The sequence below is a fragment of the Amphiura filiformis genome, chromosome 20 (genome assembly GCF_039555335.1).
Source record: "Amphiura filiformis chromosome 20, Afil_fr2py, whole genome shotgun sequence".
Taxonomy (NCBI): domain Eukaryota; kingdom Metazoa; phylum Echinodermata; class Ophiuroidea; order Amphilepidida; family Amphiuridae; genus Amphiura; species Amphiura filiformis.
In genome coordinates this window covers 25,801,137-25,820,999 of record NC_092647.1, presented here as the reverse complement: position 1 = coordinate 25,820,999, position 19,863 = coordinate 25,801,137, and the positions used below count along the sequence as shown (strand labels likewise).

Below are 19,863 nucleotides of genomic sequence, written 5' to 3'. Positions count from 1 at the left end.
TTTATGATATTTACTCCAATCTTAGCGGCGGAAATAAAAAGTTTAAAACGATCAAAACCGTATATAGATCTTTTTTTATTGTAAGAAAGAATAATTTATAAGACGTTTACAAGAAATGTGCAAGCTAGCGAAAGCTTAATGTGACTCTTTTTTTTATAAGTTTGCCACAATGTAATGTGTTTCATATTGTTCATGACGATTTCAAACTTCTAGCTGTCCTCAAATTTCTTTGTAAATATACTGATCAAAGTCATTGGGATATTCCATTTAAAATCCACACTACCCCTGTGGCAGATTTGTGAAATATCTTCCACAGGTAGTATGATTTTCAAATGGAATGAACATTAGCAGCTCCATTTGTAACTACCCTCTCGCAGTGGAAGATACAGGTTGAATCTTTTTCAGAGATTTTATGAAATTCAAATGGAGTTGACTAATGTGTTCATTCCATTTGAAATTCATACTCCCTCTGTGAAAGATATTTCCAAAATCTTCCACAGGGGTAGTGTTGATTTTAAATGGAATAGCCAAATCACAGAATACTCAGTTTTTGAAACAACGCGTAGCAGTATGAGGTGAACTTAATGCATTCATGCATTTTATCCACAGCACAGCCTATTTGTATCAAACTATATATAGAAATAACTTCATCACTCGTGGTGGAATCTTTGAATTATGAATAATGCGTCTGGGGCCAGGGCAGACATCACACCATTTAAAAGGTCAATTGTACCACTGTGAACAATAACGCCAGCCTTAAATTGGATTGACCACTGGAAAAAAAAGATTTTGTACATAATTTCTAATGATGTATTTTTGCCATGGTCATTATACACTGACTGGGTTTATTCATATCGTTAAAGCCATATTGCAACATTCCATAAAAAATAGATTAGTATTTCCATAACATGTTTGCTTTTATTGTCAGATATGCCCCCTTTTAATTTTGAGCCGAACAACTAAGGTAAATCAGAGAATATTGGAATTTACTACCAGCGTCGATGACCCCAATGCGTGTCACTCTGTCGGTCGTGCTACGGCATGGTCCTTTGATGTGTCTATGACCGTCCCGCACGCCAAACATCGCATACGCGTTCAACTAATATTTCAAGGGTATAATTAAACGATGGTTCCTGCGATTTATTCAAAATCTCTGATTTTGACAAAACTGCAGCACATAAAGTCTTGATTTTTGCAATCATGTAAAAAACAGAATTTTAAAAAATATTGGGGCGTCATCCTCAGGAAATGTTACAATTAGGCGGTAAAGGACACGCGACACGTGACGTTCGAGGCTGGCAAAAATACAAAGCTGACAGCCCCATTCAAAATAGACGGTTAGCAGCTATAAATTGGAAAACAACAGTACTTTGTCGTACCCCAACGGTTTTAGAGTAAGATCATTTTGCTTTGATACCACATAACAAATTTAGAATTGTTTGTGAAGATTTCATGATTATGTTTGGAATACATTGCCAAAAAATGTTAAAATGTCAGCAACCTTGAGGATAAATAACCCCCATAGCGTTATTATAGATGTCAACAATTAAAAGTCCTTCAATTTCACTTCAAAGCATATAAAACCATTTTCTATCTAGCTCAAAGATCTCGAAAAGGTAAATGCCGAATCAGTAAGTCCCATTGATATAACCACCACCAAAACACACTGTGCATATCACCATACATATTGGTTAATACAAAATATAGGTTCTCAGCAGCAGAATTTGTCCAGAAACAAAGACAAGCTATTTAATATTCTAAGCGATATTGAGCTCAATAGATTAGAATAATTACTACAGTGATACGGTGACTTTTTGGGCTATATTCTGTAAATAAACAGATTTTCATAATTTTGCGAAAACGCACTTATTTATGACGACGTCACTAAAACACATTGTGCAGACGAGCAGACGACACTCGACCGTACATTTTGGTTAGAGACCCATTCATTGATCCCAGCGTTCAAATTGTCATTTGGTATTTTTGAAATGAAAAATTCCCGCCAAAAAACCCCATTCAAATACATTTAGCTAATTTATATACTGTCAGTATATGAATTACAGATTCATGTTAATGCCTTATTTTGTCTTACACAGCTTTCGGCTGAACCACTAGCATGTTAGCACATCTATGACAATGACAAAGGTACCAAAATCTGAAATTTGATGATTTTACGATCATCCGGATTTGCAAATCACTGAATGGGCCTTTAATACAAATCATGGGTTTTCAGCAGCAGATTATGTCCAGGAAACTAGAACGGGCGATCTAATGACCATATTATACTCTTATGGATCTCTTGATGCTCGTAAGAAACAAATGACTTACCGGGCATAATCGCTATGTGGCCATACTAATGCTAGTGTAATTAGTGAAACTGAACGAACGATACTCTTAGAAAACGCTTTTTTTTTAAATCAATCAATTGTACAAAAATTAAAAGGTATGAGAAAGTTGATTAATCAGTGAATTTAGTATAATACACAACTGCCCCCTTTCTTGGCCATTTTAATTTTCAAAAGCATGTTTTTGACAGTACTATCAGATTCTCCCTGCATATAAGGATTGTCTGTCAAAACTTATCTTTGTTTCTTTATTGTGAACTGTGATTTAGTCTGTGAAATAGGATGCATGATTCCTCGACTTGCGTCTTTACGCTTATTTTCATGGTAGCAGGTCACAAATGAACTACAATGCAGCATTGCCGCTTTTATACATATTGTTATTTTTAAGTCTTGTCAACAAATGTGGATAAAACAGATAATTTGATAATGTGATGTTTTATATAAAAACGAATGTAATGACAAGGAAAACAAATCTAAAAGTAGAGAATTTAGTCAACAATAGTTAGACAGAATAAACCAGCATACATCATGTATGTCACATGATATAAATCGCACAAAATAACCTCAGACCGAATATTGCTTCATTTATGTCAGAAAGTATGTCATATATCTTTTGAAAATGTGACTGCGTTCACCTAGAAAAATTTATAGGTCTGCCACAGGTTACCTTTTGGAATTTGTATTGTTAAAAAGAATGAAATATGACATGATAATATTAAAATACAATCAACAACTAACGACTTTCTAATGTATTTGGTGTGTATGAATACCAAATGTAGAAAAGTAGAGTATTTAGTCAACAAGAGTTAGAAAGAATGAAACAACATACATAATGCATGGAACATGATATAAATCGCGCAAAATAATCTCAGACCGAATATTGCTTCATTTATTATTGAAAACAATGTCAGAAAGTATGTCACATGTGACTGCGTTCACCTAGAAAAAAAATATAGGTCTGCCACAGGTTACCTTTGGAATTGATATTGTTAAAAAAGAATGAAATATTGACATGATAATAAAAAAAAACAATTCGCACATTACATGAGTTTTCTAATGTATATAATTATTTACTCCTGATTCCAAACAAATACAGCACTAATTTTTTGGAATTAAAAAATATTATCTTGTTTTGCCAAATGAAACAAAACAGTCAAATTCTAATCATTTAGTTAGTTCTACCTGCAATAACTGTCAATTTAATGGAAATTTGAGTGAAAATGAGCCAAAAACATGCAATTTTGCATGTTTTCTCACAATTGTAGTCACAAAATTCTAAGACAATTTTAATGTTTTTGTTATTTTTGATAATCGTATGAACTGCTTTAAGTGACGTAGTTAAGGTTAGCAACTATTTTAAACTCTTGCGATTTGGTAGTTAATCTTGCGAATGGTAGTGATCTTTGGCCAAAATTGTAGTGATCATTTCTTAACGAGTTTGAAGAAGAATTCTAATATACTTTTGTAGGTCGTGTGGTTCTTGAGTTATGTTGTAAAGAGGGCTGAAACAACAACACTTTTGTCAAACGTACATAACTCATTAACAGCAATAAATCAAGCAAGTTTTCAAAGTATATGATTTTTAGAATGAACTTTTGCAAAACATCAAAGTGTTATTTTTCAATAGTATATTGATTTAGACAATGAAAATTGAATTACCTCGTCTACCTTTAAGTAGTTTTTGCCAATACAATAAAACGGTAGCGTTGATTCAAATTCACGGAGCTGTAAGTATAGAATAAGCGTTTTATAGCATTGCATGGATAGTTTTAAACAAATATCCAAGATGCCAACGGGCCGGACTCGCAAATTATTCACAAAAGTTTTCAGTCATTCCAAATCTGACATTGTTTTTAAAAATACCTCTATTATCAGCTATTGCCATTTGTATGATATTGAAAGTACATAGAGACGGTAAAAGTCCTTGGAAACTCTACCAGAAGATGGATTATTCAAGCTGTCAAATTTCGAAAATGGCAAACAGTGCCAATAACCTATACTGCGCCAATAAAGTATCCTTACACTTGGAAAAATAATCACAATTTCCAAACATTATGACACCCCAATGAATCCAATGTGACTTCAAGAAGCAAAGTTACAAGCATTTGATTAGACGAAGGTCCATTTAATTTAAAACAAAAGGAACAAAAGAAAACTGAAACAAAAGAACTGACAAATAAAAATGAAAGTTATGAAAAGTACAGAGAAGTAAAAACTGAAACAAAAAAATGCTTTAAATAATGCTTCATTGAAGAAACTGTGTTGTCTCTTTGTTGCGCTTGTTGGAATCTTTTTTGCGCCTTGTATAGGCAGGTTGGCACATTTAAAACTGGACCATCGTCTATTCAATTGCTTGTAACTTTACTTCTTGAGGTCACATTGGATTCAATGTGGTGTCATAATGTGCAGAATTAGATAGTGGATCTATTAAAAAAACAAATATACCCCAATATTGTTCAGTTTTGAAATTGTGATTATTTTTCCAAGTGTAGGGATACTTTATTGGCGCAGTATAGCTCAATTGTAGGTTTCTTAAATCTAGATTGACATGTACCATAATTTCCTTCACTCAATATAAATTACTAAAACGTTACGATTAAGTAATATTATAAAATATTATAAAATGAAGAAACAGGTTGAAAACGGGAACAGAGAATTGCAGTAGTTAACCTTTTACACTGACACAAATTACAACAGTAAAAACGATAATGCAAGAAATATGTATTTACATATAAACATTCAGTGATATTTGAAGTAATAAGTTTTTGTTTCATACATATTGTTGTATATATTTTTCTTCAATTAATATTTGAGGTGTTTACAAATTACCCATTTTGAATATCTTTAATTGCACTTCGTCGTTATACAAAAAAGAAAAAAAAAAAAAAAAATTGATCTCTGACATTTTCTGCAAAATGTAAAATTAAATTACTTTCGAATGACAAATCTGATGTCTAGAAATGCAAGACATTTCAAATAGCAATGTAGAATAATATAATGTAAGTAATAAATCAGCGTAAATCCAACAGAGTACAGAATCGAAAGAGGATCCCTTAAGTGATTAAAATGCACTTTTCAATAAAGTTAACTAATACTTTCTACGGGATTTCTTCAAAACGTCAAATCCTTAAAAATCGATTTCATTTAAAGTAGTTTAGAGTTACTAAGAGCAAACCAAGATTAATTGCAATCTTCAAAAGGTGCATTATATGTGATGCGATCAAGCAAAATCAGTCGGAACTCGGCAATAATAAATTTTCAGTTTCTTACAGGATAGTAAAAAGCATTTACAAAGCTGGATTTTGCAGAAAACCCCATTGAAATTGAACATCCAGTTCCAAAGATATGAGCAATTAAAGAGTTTCCAAAACAAGAGGAAACAAAAGGAAATATTTCCTTTGCTTGGCTATATCTCAAAATCGATATTTCCGAGTTCCGACTGATTTTGTTTGATCGCATCACATATATAAAGTTATGCACGGATAAGATTCAAATATGTCATTTTTCGATTGCTTGCCTTTAGTAAAAAAATGGTTACAGGTTAATGCGGTTAATAGCCATTATAGTTACTTCATAATGCACCTGCTACGGGAGCAAATCCTTATATATTATAATATACTAACTCACTTGTTTACGAATCGAGTAAAAATATGTACCTTAACTGTAAAGTGTATTTAAGACAAACGTCTTAATAGTATTGAGGTCAACGTGTTGTATTGTTTAAGTTGATGCCTTGAGTATTATCCAACCAATAATATATATGTACCAGATAGGAAGGCCAAAAATAATTTGTAAGGCCAGCGAGCCTGCCCTGCAGATTACATCATTGTTTATTGCGGACCAATACATGGAAGTGCGATTTTAAAGCAATCTGGCCCAAAGCAAGATGAATATCGGTCTTAATCATGTTAATGGGCATATAAGATGCAAAACGACACTATTTGGCTATTCTATTTATACACTGCACCTTCCTAGAGAAAGATTTTGTAATTCCAATCAAATTTAACCATTTGCTTGATTTCATCCAAAGACAGTGGAAAATGTGTGGAAAGATTAAGGAGTTCTAAGTAAAGTTTCGAAAATAAGGCCCATATAGTGTAAAATCTAACTGGGTTTTAACATTTGGAACATACGGGGTTTTTTTATGACTGAAGAAGTCGAGTAGCCAGAACTTTAAAATGACTAAAAGTGGGACAAAATAAAATTTACCAATTGGGACGAAAATTTGGCTTTGTGGTTAAGGAACGGTGTCTTGTGAGATTGTCACGTTTGAGATCATAGTGTATCATTAATGCAGTTTATACCACGAGGATGTCAAATAAACAAATACTGAAATAGAAGGTAGCGCAATCATATTCAAAGTAGATCTGGTAACACGCCGAGGGATTCCCTATCACACGTATGACTTACTTCATTCAATAGGATTGTAAGCAATCAAGGAAAGTATACCGTGTAATATTTTGATAAGGTACACATACCGAGGGGAATTTGCAGGTGTAATTGCTATAGTGCACCAGCCCAGGTGTTGTTTGAAGATGGATATTAAGCATACTAGTTTATCCTGTGCCCACAGGGTGGTTCAAAATAACAGCCATTCTCCCCTACTTACTTAATGAATTGAATTAATTGCTTTGGATATTATTGAAAGAACAAAATAGGAAAAATTAGATAAAATGTTTTGGTTGACTTTTTTCTCTATTTCTTAATTTCTAATGCGTTATGACCCTTATGACTTGCGATAGGCTTTATGTTTTAATTACGTGTAGAGTGATCACGTGGTAGTATACCGTAGTATATGATAGTTGTGCAAATTGTAGGTCATTTTAAACATTGTCTCTGTAGTGTTATCTTTTAAAGCCATATTGTAACATTTCTATAACTATAGGTATTTCTTTTCCATAAAATGTTAGCTTATACTGTCAGATATGTCCCCTTTTAATTTTGAGCCGAACAAGTGAGGTAAAGCAAAGAAAATTGGAATTTACTACTAGCGCCAATGCATGTTACTCCGGCGGTTGTAATGCGCTACGATCCTCTGATGTGTGTGTATGTGTGTCCCGCACACGATGTACGTACCGTGTTATGAACTATGAACTGTGTTTCGACTAATATTTCCATCGTAATAATAAACAAAACTACAGCACCTAATGTCTTGATTTCTTTGTTTACTAAAGTACATTACAATCGTGTAAAAAACAGAATTTAAAATTTTTTGAGAGCGTCCTCTTCAGCAAATGTTACAATATGGCTTTAAGCTTATATTGTTTGAAAAACGATATGGTTCCAAAAAGGAGACACGCAGATGTTTCATTTTCTAAATATAATTGTTTGTATTGCATAAACCGACGTAATCGTCTGTCAAATTAAGTGTCTTTAAATTTGACCTGGATATTTTGCAATCACCTTTTCATCTTCAAAGAAGTATTTCTTGACAAATGTAGCCGGCAATCGTATGATGCTATGTATTATAAGCAACAATAACAAGTTTGGCTTGAAGCTAAACGTTTAAATTAGAAGTTATTTGTTGGTAAATATTTTGTTGATCAAGACGGCTTCAGAACAGATTATTATTATTAACAAGAATCAGAACGAACAGATCAAGATAACCCATTTTCAAGCACCAAATATTTATAAGGGTGAACAAGAAATCGTCTTTCAACGAATACATGCTTTTAAGTTGGGTACTCAAATTGTGGCCATCGGATATATTGTAATTGGAGTACTTTTATATTCTTTCCAAAATAGTTTTGGATATTAAAAAGAAATAATAATAATCTAAAACAAAACATTCACTTATTCTACCTCAGCTAATTCTACCTTAGATTAGCTATGGTCAAATGGCCACGAAATGTCTTGCGGATTAGAGTTATGTCATTTAAGGAATATGACAAACATATAAAAAGAGTATTGCGACAACGATATATTAACATTATAGGTGTATCAGTTAATACACTAAATTAAACAAGCGATATTAGCCCTACCATCTTGTTGGCTCAGATGAGTGTACACGATATTAACTACATCGTAACTAAACATGTAGTGAGGACAATCAAAGTTAATTATGCGAGTGTCTGCAAGTTATCCCGTTTATGTCAATTTTAATTATTTAACGCTTTATATGTAAACAAACATATGTCATGATACGGTACATTGCTTTCGGGTATATTGTTTTTTGTTTATTTTGTGAGAAGCTTGGTGGATACCTGTTCCTTCCGATGAGAATACAAAGATCGCAATGTTATGGAGTGAAGACATCTCTTATAAACAAATCACAAAAAGTACACACCCCTCCCTTTCATTACGAGACAAAACACACAATCTATTGACCACATTTTAAAACTGAAATAGTAAACATTTACCCAGTTTGTCTGGATAACTCCAAATTTGTAGCCATGGTGACTCCTTGAATAAAATTAAAATAAGATGCCGATTCAATTATAGAATAAAAAGCTACTCAAGTCAGTGTACCATAACATTTTCTACAATGTGAACAAGGCACTCTAGCAACAAAATTAAAAAAGTAACACGAGGTCGACAAGTAAAAATGGCAAAGAAGCCTATTCAATGGTTTTAGAGCTGATTCACTGATTCAAGACGGTTTCATTTTTCCCGCCTTTTCAATTTGAATTTAAAGCATTTTCCTTGATGCATGTTGGATAATCATTTGCGTATTGTGCAGATGAATGATCAAAGACAAAGGTGAGTGAGTACTAAGACATTTACGTTTTGAGAGATGGTTTGGAAAAGGGATTCAAAACAGGTCATAATTACAGCCAGGACAGCTGCATTCCTGGAAGCAGAAGGAATTGGGACACTCGAGTGGCCCTCCAGAAGCCCTGATCTTAACCCCTTGGAGAACCTTTGGGATCAGCTCAAGAGACGATTGAATAAGACGATAAAGGCAGATACAACTCAGGTGGGATTGCGTTGCATCGTTATCAACGAGTGGAACGGGATTGAGCAAGGTAACATTCGACGCCTTATTAGGAGCATGAGACGCCACGTGGCTGCTGTAAGGGAAGCCAACGGTGGACACACAAAGTACTGAAGACTGGTAAAGAAAGAGATTTATCTCAAGTAAAGTTGGTAGCGGCAGTATGATGCTTGAAAGGTGCTCAGCAAGTAAACAAAAAATGTTATCTGCAGTTTGTTGTTTTTTGTGTTCTTTTATGCTGAAAACTTGAATAAGCCTTTTTGCAATTTTTATTTTTTGACCTCGTGTTACTTAAACATTCGTATCTTTTCTCAGGAGTGTCGTAGGGTAGTGATTGAGGTGTCACAATGCGCGGGACAATCCCCCGCATGAGATTATTTAAGACACGTACAAAATTAGTCGCTAGATTTTAATAGTGGGTAAATTTCCTAACCATAAAGAAACTTTTTTTGCGTAGTGTATTTATATAATTTTTAGTTAACATGAACATATCAAGGAGACACCAGCTTATTTAATGGCATCATCGGATTTTCTGTTTGATGAAACAAGCAGTCAAATCAATATTTGACCAATACTCGTACATTGTCCTAAGAATATTTCAGTGGCTAATTGAATTGAATTTTTCATGTACTTTTCAGTTCATATACTGTTAAGTGCTACGCTCAACTTGTTCAAAGAAGTATAATTGTCTATCATTACGACAAAACATATTCGTATGTACGAAGCGCACATCCAGCTTCTTGTTCACAGGATATACGCAAACAAAGCAGTAACATAAAACGCAACGCTTACATTAAACCACATGTAGTACACGCTAAGTTTTCTTTGATTTGTCAAGTATAACTTATGTTTCAACCACTTTTTTGCCGAGTTGAATATCACAAATAGTGTTTTCACTGCCTGTGTTCAAAGTTGGATGAGGGGATCCTCTGTCTATATGAAGTAGGCATCTGACCAGCACTTAGCGTAGAAAAAGAAATGTCGACGGTTTATGTTTTCATATTGGTATGGGATTACCAATCTTGATAGATACTAGTGTTTTTATGATACGATGGACTCAAAGTGCCGAGGAGCAGTTTTGAATATAAATAATATTCACCAAGGCTACAATGATGTTCACCGGTTATGCTTAGCGCACAATGTAATCAATTGAATTCGTCAAGGATGGTTTTAAACACAGAATCTGATTATATTTGAGCAATTCGTCGGTCGCAACACATAGTGGCGTACGTGAAGTACAAAATACGTTTCCGAGCCACTGTTATCTCTCAGTGGCCCGATTTCACTTGAAATTGAAGTTTAGGGTTCAAACTATTAAACTGTATCTTTAATATCTGTATCGTCAACAAGGAATAACTATTATAGGATAATAGTTAGCTCTAAACCTATACGCCACTATGTGAAACGGAAAATTTGGGAAATCACTCTACGCCACCTATGTGTTGCGACCGAAGAATTAAACCATTACAAACAGTTCACATACTTTTAAGTACCAAGCACAACCTATTCAACGAAGAACGACGTATAATAGCATTTTATAACGGAAAACATCTATTCGTCTGTACGATAAGCACATCTAGTATAATCGGCAAAAGGTTACAATTTGTTATGACTGATATTTATATCGAAGCACCTGTTCAGATGTTACGAGTACAATGCTTAAAATTGTCTGAAATGGTTACGCCAAGTTATATTGTATGATTGAATTTACAGGTCATTGGTGGCTCCTGTACATAGCCAGACACACATTTCAACACTAACAAATCATTGGGATATTCCATTTAAAATCCACACTACACCTCTGGAAGGTTTTGCTCAAGTCTTCCACAGAGGGAGTATGAGTTTTAAATTGAATAGACAGTTGGATAACTTCCATTTGAAATACTCACTCCAGCTGTGGAAGATGTATATAGGTAAAGCCATAATACAGGGGGAGTATGGGTTTCAAAATGATTAACCCTGACCAATTACATTCGGAAAACATACTCCCCCCGTGGAAGATATTTCCAAAATCTTCCACAGTGGTAGTATGGATTTCAACTGGAATAGCCCATTACTGGTACTCCTTACTTTGCTCTTCCTGGAATTTGAGAGATAATGCAACTTATAGATTTCGAATTTTGGATTGTAGAAAGAACACCGATAAAATAAAATCGATTTCATATTAAGTTGACCAAATCAAAACAAATAAGACATCTAGAAGGATGGCACTCTAAATAAAAATAAAAATATATAAGACATCTGGCGCCATTGGTTATATAGCGTGTAACTTACCACAGTGCGTCAGAAATAAAAGCATGGACGTAGTGTGTGCGGACCAAGTTCGGAAATGATACAACAACGTTTTAGGCTATCAGGATCATCTAACTACCCAAACTGACAACTTCTTTGTGCAAATTTATTTGATTTATTTGATTTATTATTAATTTATTTATTTATATATTATATTTATGTATTAAAACTTCTTTTGCCTGGGTAACAAAACTCAGTGTAAACACTGTTTTTCAGTTTTTTTTAGTTGTCAAACTTAAAACATCAAAAATAACCAATACATATTAAAATAAATTACATTAAGTATATATCAGATTGCACAATTTAACAAAAATAGGAATACAATAAAAACTAGACCAGCTGATTTGTTTTGATTTATTTGATTAAAAAAGCAAGGTAAGTGCTGAAAAATTATTTTCTAATGTTACTTTAAAAGATATGTGCCAAGTCAGTGAAAATAATTAACTTAAAACATATTTCTTAATATTTTGGCCTAACAATACATTTTGGTGGACAGTTCGCTTTCTGTTATTTCCCTAAACACTTGCTAACGGGTTTTTTTAATACTCGTATATATAAATAAGCAACATTTTCTACAAGATATGGGCCAAGTCAGTGAAAGTAATTAACTTAAAACATATTTCTTAATATTTTGGCCTAACAATACATTTTGGTGGACAGTTCGCTTTCTGTTATTTCCCTAAACACTTGCTAACGGGTTTTTTTAAATATATATATATAAATAAGCGACATTTTCTACAAGATATGGGCCAAGTCAGTGAAAGTAATTAACTTAAAACATATTTCTTAATATTTTGGCCTAACAATACATTTTGGTGGACAGTTCGCTTTCTGTGATTTCCCTAAACACTTGGTAACGTTCTTCCTAAATTAGCAACATTTCCTGCATTAATTTTCTTCCCAAAACACGCTTATACATAACCGTTTTTGTTACTTTACAAGATGTAGGGCAAGTGATAATTTAGTTAACACAATTCCCGCCAAATGCGATAGTTCCAGTATTCTTGAGCAAATACTCCAATATATGTCCACAGGACATCCGCAAACACATCAGTAACGTAAAACACAATGACTATAGATTAAACCACGTGTAGTACAAGCAAAGTTTTCTTTGATTTGTCAAGTATAACTTATGTTTCAACCACTTTTTTGCCGAGTTGAATATCACAAATAGTGTTTTCACTGCCTGTGTTCAAAGTTGGATGAGGGGATCCTCTGTCTATATGAAGTAGGCATCTGACCAGCACTTAGCGTAGAAAAAGAAATGTCGACGGTTTATGTTTTCATATTGGTATGGGATTACCAATCTTGATAGATACTAGTGTTTTTATGATACGATGGACTCAAAGTGCCGAGGAGCAGTTTTGAATATAAATAATATTCACCAAGGCTACAATGATGTTCACCGGTTATGCTTAGCGCACAATGTAATCAATTGAATTCGTCAAGGATGGTTTTTAAACACAGAATCTGATTATATTTGAGCAATTCGTCGGTCGCAACACATAGTGGCGTACGTGAAGTACAAAATACGTTTCCGAGCCACTGTTATCTCTCAGTGGCCCGATTTCACTTGAAATTGAAGTTTAGGGTTCAAACTATTAAACTGTATCTTTAATATCTGTATCGTCAACAAGGAATAACTATTATAGGATAATAGTTAGCTCTAAACCTATACGCCACTATGTGAAACGGAAAATTTGGGAAATCACTCTACGCCACCTATGTGTTGCGACCGAAGAATTAAACCATTACAAACAGTTCACATACTTTTAAGTACCAAGCACAACCTATTCAACGAAGAACGACGTATAATAGCATGTTATAACGGAAAACATCTATTCGTCTGTACGATAAGCACATCTAGTATAATCGGCAAAAGGTTACAATTTGTTATGACTGATATTTATATCGAAGCACCTGTTCAGATGTTACGAGTACAATGCTTAAAATTGTCTGAAATGGTTACGCCAAGTTATATTGTATGATTGAATTTACAGGTCATTGGTGGCTCCTGTACATAGCCAGACACACATTTCAACACTAACAAATCATTGGGATATTCCATTTAAAATCCACACTACACCTCTGGAAGGTTTTGCTCAAGTCTTCCACAGCGGGCGTATGAGGTTTAAATTGAATAGACAGTTGGATAACTTCCATTTGAAATACTCACTCCAGCTGTGGAAGATGTATATAGGTAAAGCCATAATACAGGGGGAGTATGGGTTTCAAAATGATTAACCCTGACCAATTACATTCGGAAAACATACTCCCCCCGTGGAAGATATTTCCAAAATCTTCCACAGTGGTAGTATGGATTTCAACTGAATAGCTCATTACTGGTACTCCTTACTTTGCTCTTCCTGGAATTTGAGAGATAATGCAACTTATAGATTTCGAATTTTGGATTGTAGAAAGAACACCGATAAAATAAAATCGATTTCATATTAAGTTGACCAAATCAAAACAAATAAGACATCTAGAAGGATGGCACTCTAAATAAAAATAAAAATATATAAGACATCTGGCGCCATTGGTTATATAGCGTGTAACTTACCACAGTGCGTCAGAAATAAAAGCATGGACGTAGTGTGTGCGGACCAAGTTCGGAAATGATACAACAACGTTTTAGGCTATCAGGATCATCTAACTACCCAAACTGACAACTTCTTTGTGCAAATTTATTTGATTTATTTGATTTATTATTAATTTATTTATTTATATATTATATTTATGTATTAAAACTTCTTTTGCCTGGGTAACAAAACTCAGTGTAAACACTGTTTTTCAGTTTGGCCCAGGGGTCAAACTTAAAACATCAAAAAATAACCAATACATATTAAAATAAATTACATTAAGTATATATCAGATTGCACAATTTAACAAAAATAGGAATACAATAAAAACTAGACCAGCTGATTTGTTTTGATTTATTTGATTAAAAAAGCAAGGTAAGTGCTGAAAAATTATTTTCTAATGTTACTTTAAAAGATATGTGCCAAGTCAGTGAAAATAATTAACTTAAAACATATTTCTTAATATTTTGGCCTAACAATACATTTTGGTGGACAGTTCGCTTTCTGTTATTTCCCTAAACACTTGCTAACGGGTTTTTTTAATACTCGTATATATAAATAAGCAACATTTTCTACAAGATATGGGCCAAGTCAGTGAAAGTAATTAACTTAAAACATATTTCTTAATATTTTGGCCTAACAATACATTTTGGTGGACAGTTCGCTTTCTGTTATTTCCCTAAACACTTGCTAACGGGTTTTTTTAAATATATATATATAAATAAGCAACATTTTCTACAAGATATGGGCCAAGTCAGTGAAAGTAATTAACTTAAAACATATTTCTTAATATTTTGGCCTAACAATACATTTTGGTGGACAGTTCGCTTTCTGTGATTTCCCTAAACACTTGGTAACGTTCTTCCTAAATTAGCAACATTTCCTGCATTAATTTTCTTCCCAAAACACGCTTATACATAACCGTTTTTGTTACTTTTACAAGATGTAGGGCAAGTGATAATTTAGTTAACACAATTCCCGCCAAATGCGATAGTTCCAGTATTCTTGAGCAAATACTCCAATATATGTCCACAGGACATCCGCAAACACATCAGTAACGTAAAACACAATGACTATAGATTAAACCACGTGTAGTACAAGCAAAGGTTTCTTTGATTTGTCAAGTATAATGTTTCAACCACTTTTGTTTGATTTGTCAAGATAAGGTTTCAACCATTTTCGCCGAAATGAATATCACCTTTTAATGTTTTCACGGCCTCTGTTCAAAGTTGGATGAGGAGAGCCTCGGTCTATATGAAGTGGGCATCTGACCAGCACTTAGCATAGAAAAAAAGAAATGTCGACGGTTTATGTTTTCATGTTGGTATGGGTAAACCGCTTTTAATTGATGCTAGTGGTTTTTTTTGATATGATGCACTAAAGTGTTAAATAGCAGTTTTGAATATAAATAATAAGGCTGCAGTGGTGGATAAGTACATAAACATAGTACGTTGTACCACGTTTACGAAGGCTTGTGATGGGCAGTTGTGTCAGTTTACAAAACAAAAACTATAAACTTTATGAGTTAGTTATAAACTATGCCATAGGCGATGAAGATTAAGGCATTCAGTTGAACTCGAAAATATACTGGTATTTATTACATCAAATTACTAGTAAATGGTTAGGAAAAAGTTTATATAATTATATTAGTGACAGTAAAAGTAAAGTATACGTAGGCTTATATTATTGAATGCCGTAATGGCACTTCAATACTGAACAATTCTGATTTTCGAATCTACCAGTTTATTAATCGTGAGATCTCGCGAAAATCACACATTAATTAAATCAGAGTTGTAAGCTTAAATGCAATAGCCAGAGTATGCACAATAAGCAAGTGGACTACGGAGAAGTCAATGAGTTAGTTTGATAAATTATTGGAATGGTGTCGATCACGCTACATGTTGCAGGTGATATATTGAGATAGTTGGGCATTTGGAATGCGAGAACAATGGAAAACGTCTATAGAGGTTATCCACATCACTCATGTGTGACTTCTAACAAAAGACGCTGATTCCCGTAGTATTCCTCATTCAAAGGAATTCAATACATGACCTCGGAGTTACCTGCGTGACTTTGGCGGGCTATTTTGAAACAGTCATGGTTACACATGCAGGTACTTCTTTTGAAAGTCATAAACAAGGTATAGCAGTCGCTGATAGGATATGCAGCTTATAGAACACGGATAACCTCTATTAAGAGACATGAATTTGACAGCAATTTAACTTATTTATGTATGAAATATTTCAATAATAAGTGAATGTGTGCATGGATTCGAAATGCACAAAAACGTAATTTTAAGGGACCTCTTAAACGAGGTAAAAAATACCGATTTCTTAACACGATTGTTTATTTTATATGTAATCTTAATGATCTCATACAATAATTGAATGAGCATTCGCATTAAAGTTTCTTAGCAGGACTGAAGTTTCTTATCAGGACTGAAGTCAACGACACATCTGACGAAAGCTCGACTACTCACAAAGTGACTGGCTGTATTGTGATAACTTACGTGCTCGTAGAAATATTATAGCTTAAGGGTAGACTAGGTATTGTTGGTCGAAGTAACAATAATCGATTTTCATTGTCTAAATCACTAAATTATTGAAAAATAACACTACAAATCATATACTTTGAAAACTTGCTTGATTTATTGTTGTTATGAGTTATGTACGTTTTACAATATAGTTGTCGTTTCAGCCCTCTTTACAACGTGCCTCAAGAACCACAGGACCTACAAAAGTATATCTGTGATATTTGAATTATTCTACACGCTGGCTATGAAATGATCAATACAATTTTTGCCAAAGCTAACTACCATTCGCAAGATGTTGTGAACTACCAAATCGCAGCAGTTTTAAATACTTGCTAACCTTAAAATAATTGTCTCAAACAAACTCGCTATAAATGTAAGACTTGGACTCTGCATGCAAGTCTATTGCTATTAATGTTTAGAATCGGTTTGCCGGTGTTCTGAATAGGTTCCACTAGTTTGATGAAAAGTGATGTTTCAAAATATGATATACAATGCTGTTAAATGAGCTACCGAATCTAATAACCAACAATAGCGAACTGTGGTCAAGGACGTTGTATACTGGAAAAATAACCATTAAACTATTACCCTTTATGTATTACTTATATATTTCGTGTAATTCGAATGTACAAACATTGAACAAATAGAGTGTTGAGACTGGTGTACCCTAGTATAAGGTTCTACGGTTAGATATAGTTGCATGATACGTTTGAATGTATGGTGGACGTGAAAGAAAAGGATGTTATCAAGGCACGACTCGTGGTCCATCTCGCCGGAGGGGAGTGTTGATAGCTTTACTGACGTTAATCGACTTCTCAATTAGATTGTCCTATTACAGTCTTATTGTAGATACAAAGTTATAAGCACAAGTAAATTAATATGAAGATCTATGGAGACAAACACTCATTACTCAATCGTCATTGATATAATGTAATGTTGCCTTTCTGTTTTCTAATGGACTTATCAGCAGTATAAATGATGAATGTATTTTATATGGCGCCTGCAGTATACACTGTACTCTACATCAAGCATGGTTTCTTCAAACTGTAGAAGTGTCTTTACGAATGATTGTTTTTAAGAACGCTTTTGAAATGGATTCAGTACATATTACAATTGATGTATTCTTAGGTGACAAAATCAAATCTATATTTGGTTTAAAAAACATTGAAGTCAAAAGCAAATGAAAGTTGGTAGCACTCACATCGATGTTGGTAGTATTTACAGAGTATTTTCATAAGTAAATATTAGGTGGATCAAAAACAAACCAACACCAACTCACTACATTTATGACTAGTACATGTAAGAACAATTATCATGTTCCTTGAACTCAACTAGATTTTGTTAAGTTTTTTTTGCTATATAGAAAACACAAAGCAGAAATTAGGAGGGAAATATTAATTGTGAGAAAAATATGTTGCAAGAAACAAACCGAGAAATTCAAGGTCATAAGAAAACAACTTTAAAAAATAACAATATCACCATAGATATTGGAAAATAAGTATGGGTCAAATTAGAGTACTAAAATTGCAAAAGCCTTTTTCTGAAGCATGGAGCCAGAGGTCGGAAAACATGGAAAAGGGTGGTTGAACCTTTTAAAATAGCGAATCTGGCTTAAGTAAATGAGAGCATCCATGGCTCTCGCTCTACCTCAAGCCACTTTTAAGCGATTGCATGGTCAAGAGCACATAGTTCGTATGTTAAATATCGTCACCCTCATATTTTTCTCATTTGAAATTTTTATTTTCTGAGTAATAAACCCATAATTGATCATATTTCCAGCCGCATTCTTCATTAACTTGTGGAATACACCTCTTTTGATGTTATACTTCATTGGATTAAGAAACACATCCAACTATTTATTGGTTTATTACTCAATAGGGTCAAAATTGCAAACAAGTAACATGCAAAAATGACTTAAATTGAAAAATGACTTAATATTGATAAAACTTTTTACAAAGTAATACAAGTTGGTAGTACTTACATCGATGTAGTTGCGCTCAGTATATAGAAGCAACACACAAAACATGGTAAAAGATAATGGACGTTTATTTCCATTCTGGTATTAGAAGATATATCCACATAACACAGTATAAAGTATATCAACGATAATTCACGATGATGATGCAAGGTGGTTACACCTCACTATGAACCCAATCAAGTCAGGTTCTTAATTATGATCCCCTCACAATCAGAAGACACTAAACTGATGATGCCTGCAACTATGTGACTTAGCCATCATTGCAGCGTTTAAATGGTACCGCACAGAAGTTCATCCTCCTGCCTGTCCGCCCATGACGGATCAGATGAATCGGATAATATCTTGACGTGTACAACACGTGTTTGTGTATAGAAACAGGAAGTGTGCGATTTGTGTTAGTGTGGTGCACTTTCGTATGCAAATTATCCGTTACAATTGTAGGAGTGCGCAGAAGGAAGGCGCAGTGCCAGTCACTGCAAGCGACTCTTATCAGGTGGACGAATTTTGGCAGACGACATTTGTGAATACATCTAAAACGTATGTTATTTTTTAAGACTTCTTTTTTAACACAACTATGCAAACTTGCATAAAATAGGTATACAGATCATGATGCAGTCATGTCTACAGTAGAATTCATCTCGACCTTTGCAGGACTTAACCCCATTAAAAGCTATTAAACCAAGATAACACTCATTGAAACAGCTCAACTGATTAAATCGGATCTTCTCTGGTTGTGCACAAGTGACTGTTTTTTTCATGTGCGATATCGCAATAAAACTGGTATTCATAGCTTCAGTTGGGTAACCGATTATAAAGGAAACGAAAGGAAACAATGTTATGTGTGGCTTTGTTCACGAAATCAGACAATGTCGTGCTTTTGTAAACCAGCATTCTTGAAAATGAGCAACATAATGATTTTGACTTAACACGGTTTAGAAATAATTTCTTCATATTTTTGGTGTTATCTGTCGTTTACATGTCCTTCCTAAAACACAAAAGTACGACCCTCTCCAAACACCTAAATTAGCTAAAAATTTAGGACATGTTACAAAACTTTATTTTCTAGAACCTATTTAGAATAATTTAAATGTAGCTTTTACCGGTATCTTTTTTGCATCCTTCATAAGTGACCGGTCCGATACCAATATTTTCGTTCAAATCTCCATTCAAATAACACGGGGAGTTGGCTAGCTATGCCTTGCCCT

At 33.9% G+C, this 19,863-nt stretch overlaps 1 protein-coding gene across 1 annotated transcript in view; it reads right to left on the bottom strand.

Annotated features, from left to right (window-relative positions):
* Positions 1–19,264, bottom strand: part of LOC140141949 (glycine receptor subunit alpha-3-like) — a 274,144-nt gene extending 254,880 nt beyond the window's left edge. The window contains exon 1 of the mRNA XM_072163842.1: positions 18,662–19,264. Within this exon, the coding sequence (XP_072019943.1) occupies positions 18,662–18,735 (74 nt within the window). The 5' untranslated portion in view covers positions 18,736–19,264. The remainder of the gene's footprint in view (positions 1–18,661) is intronic.
* Between the last annotated feature and the right edge of the window lie 599 nt (positions 19,265–19,863).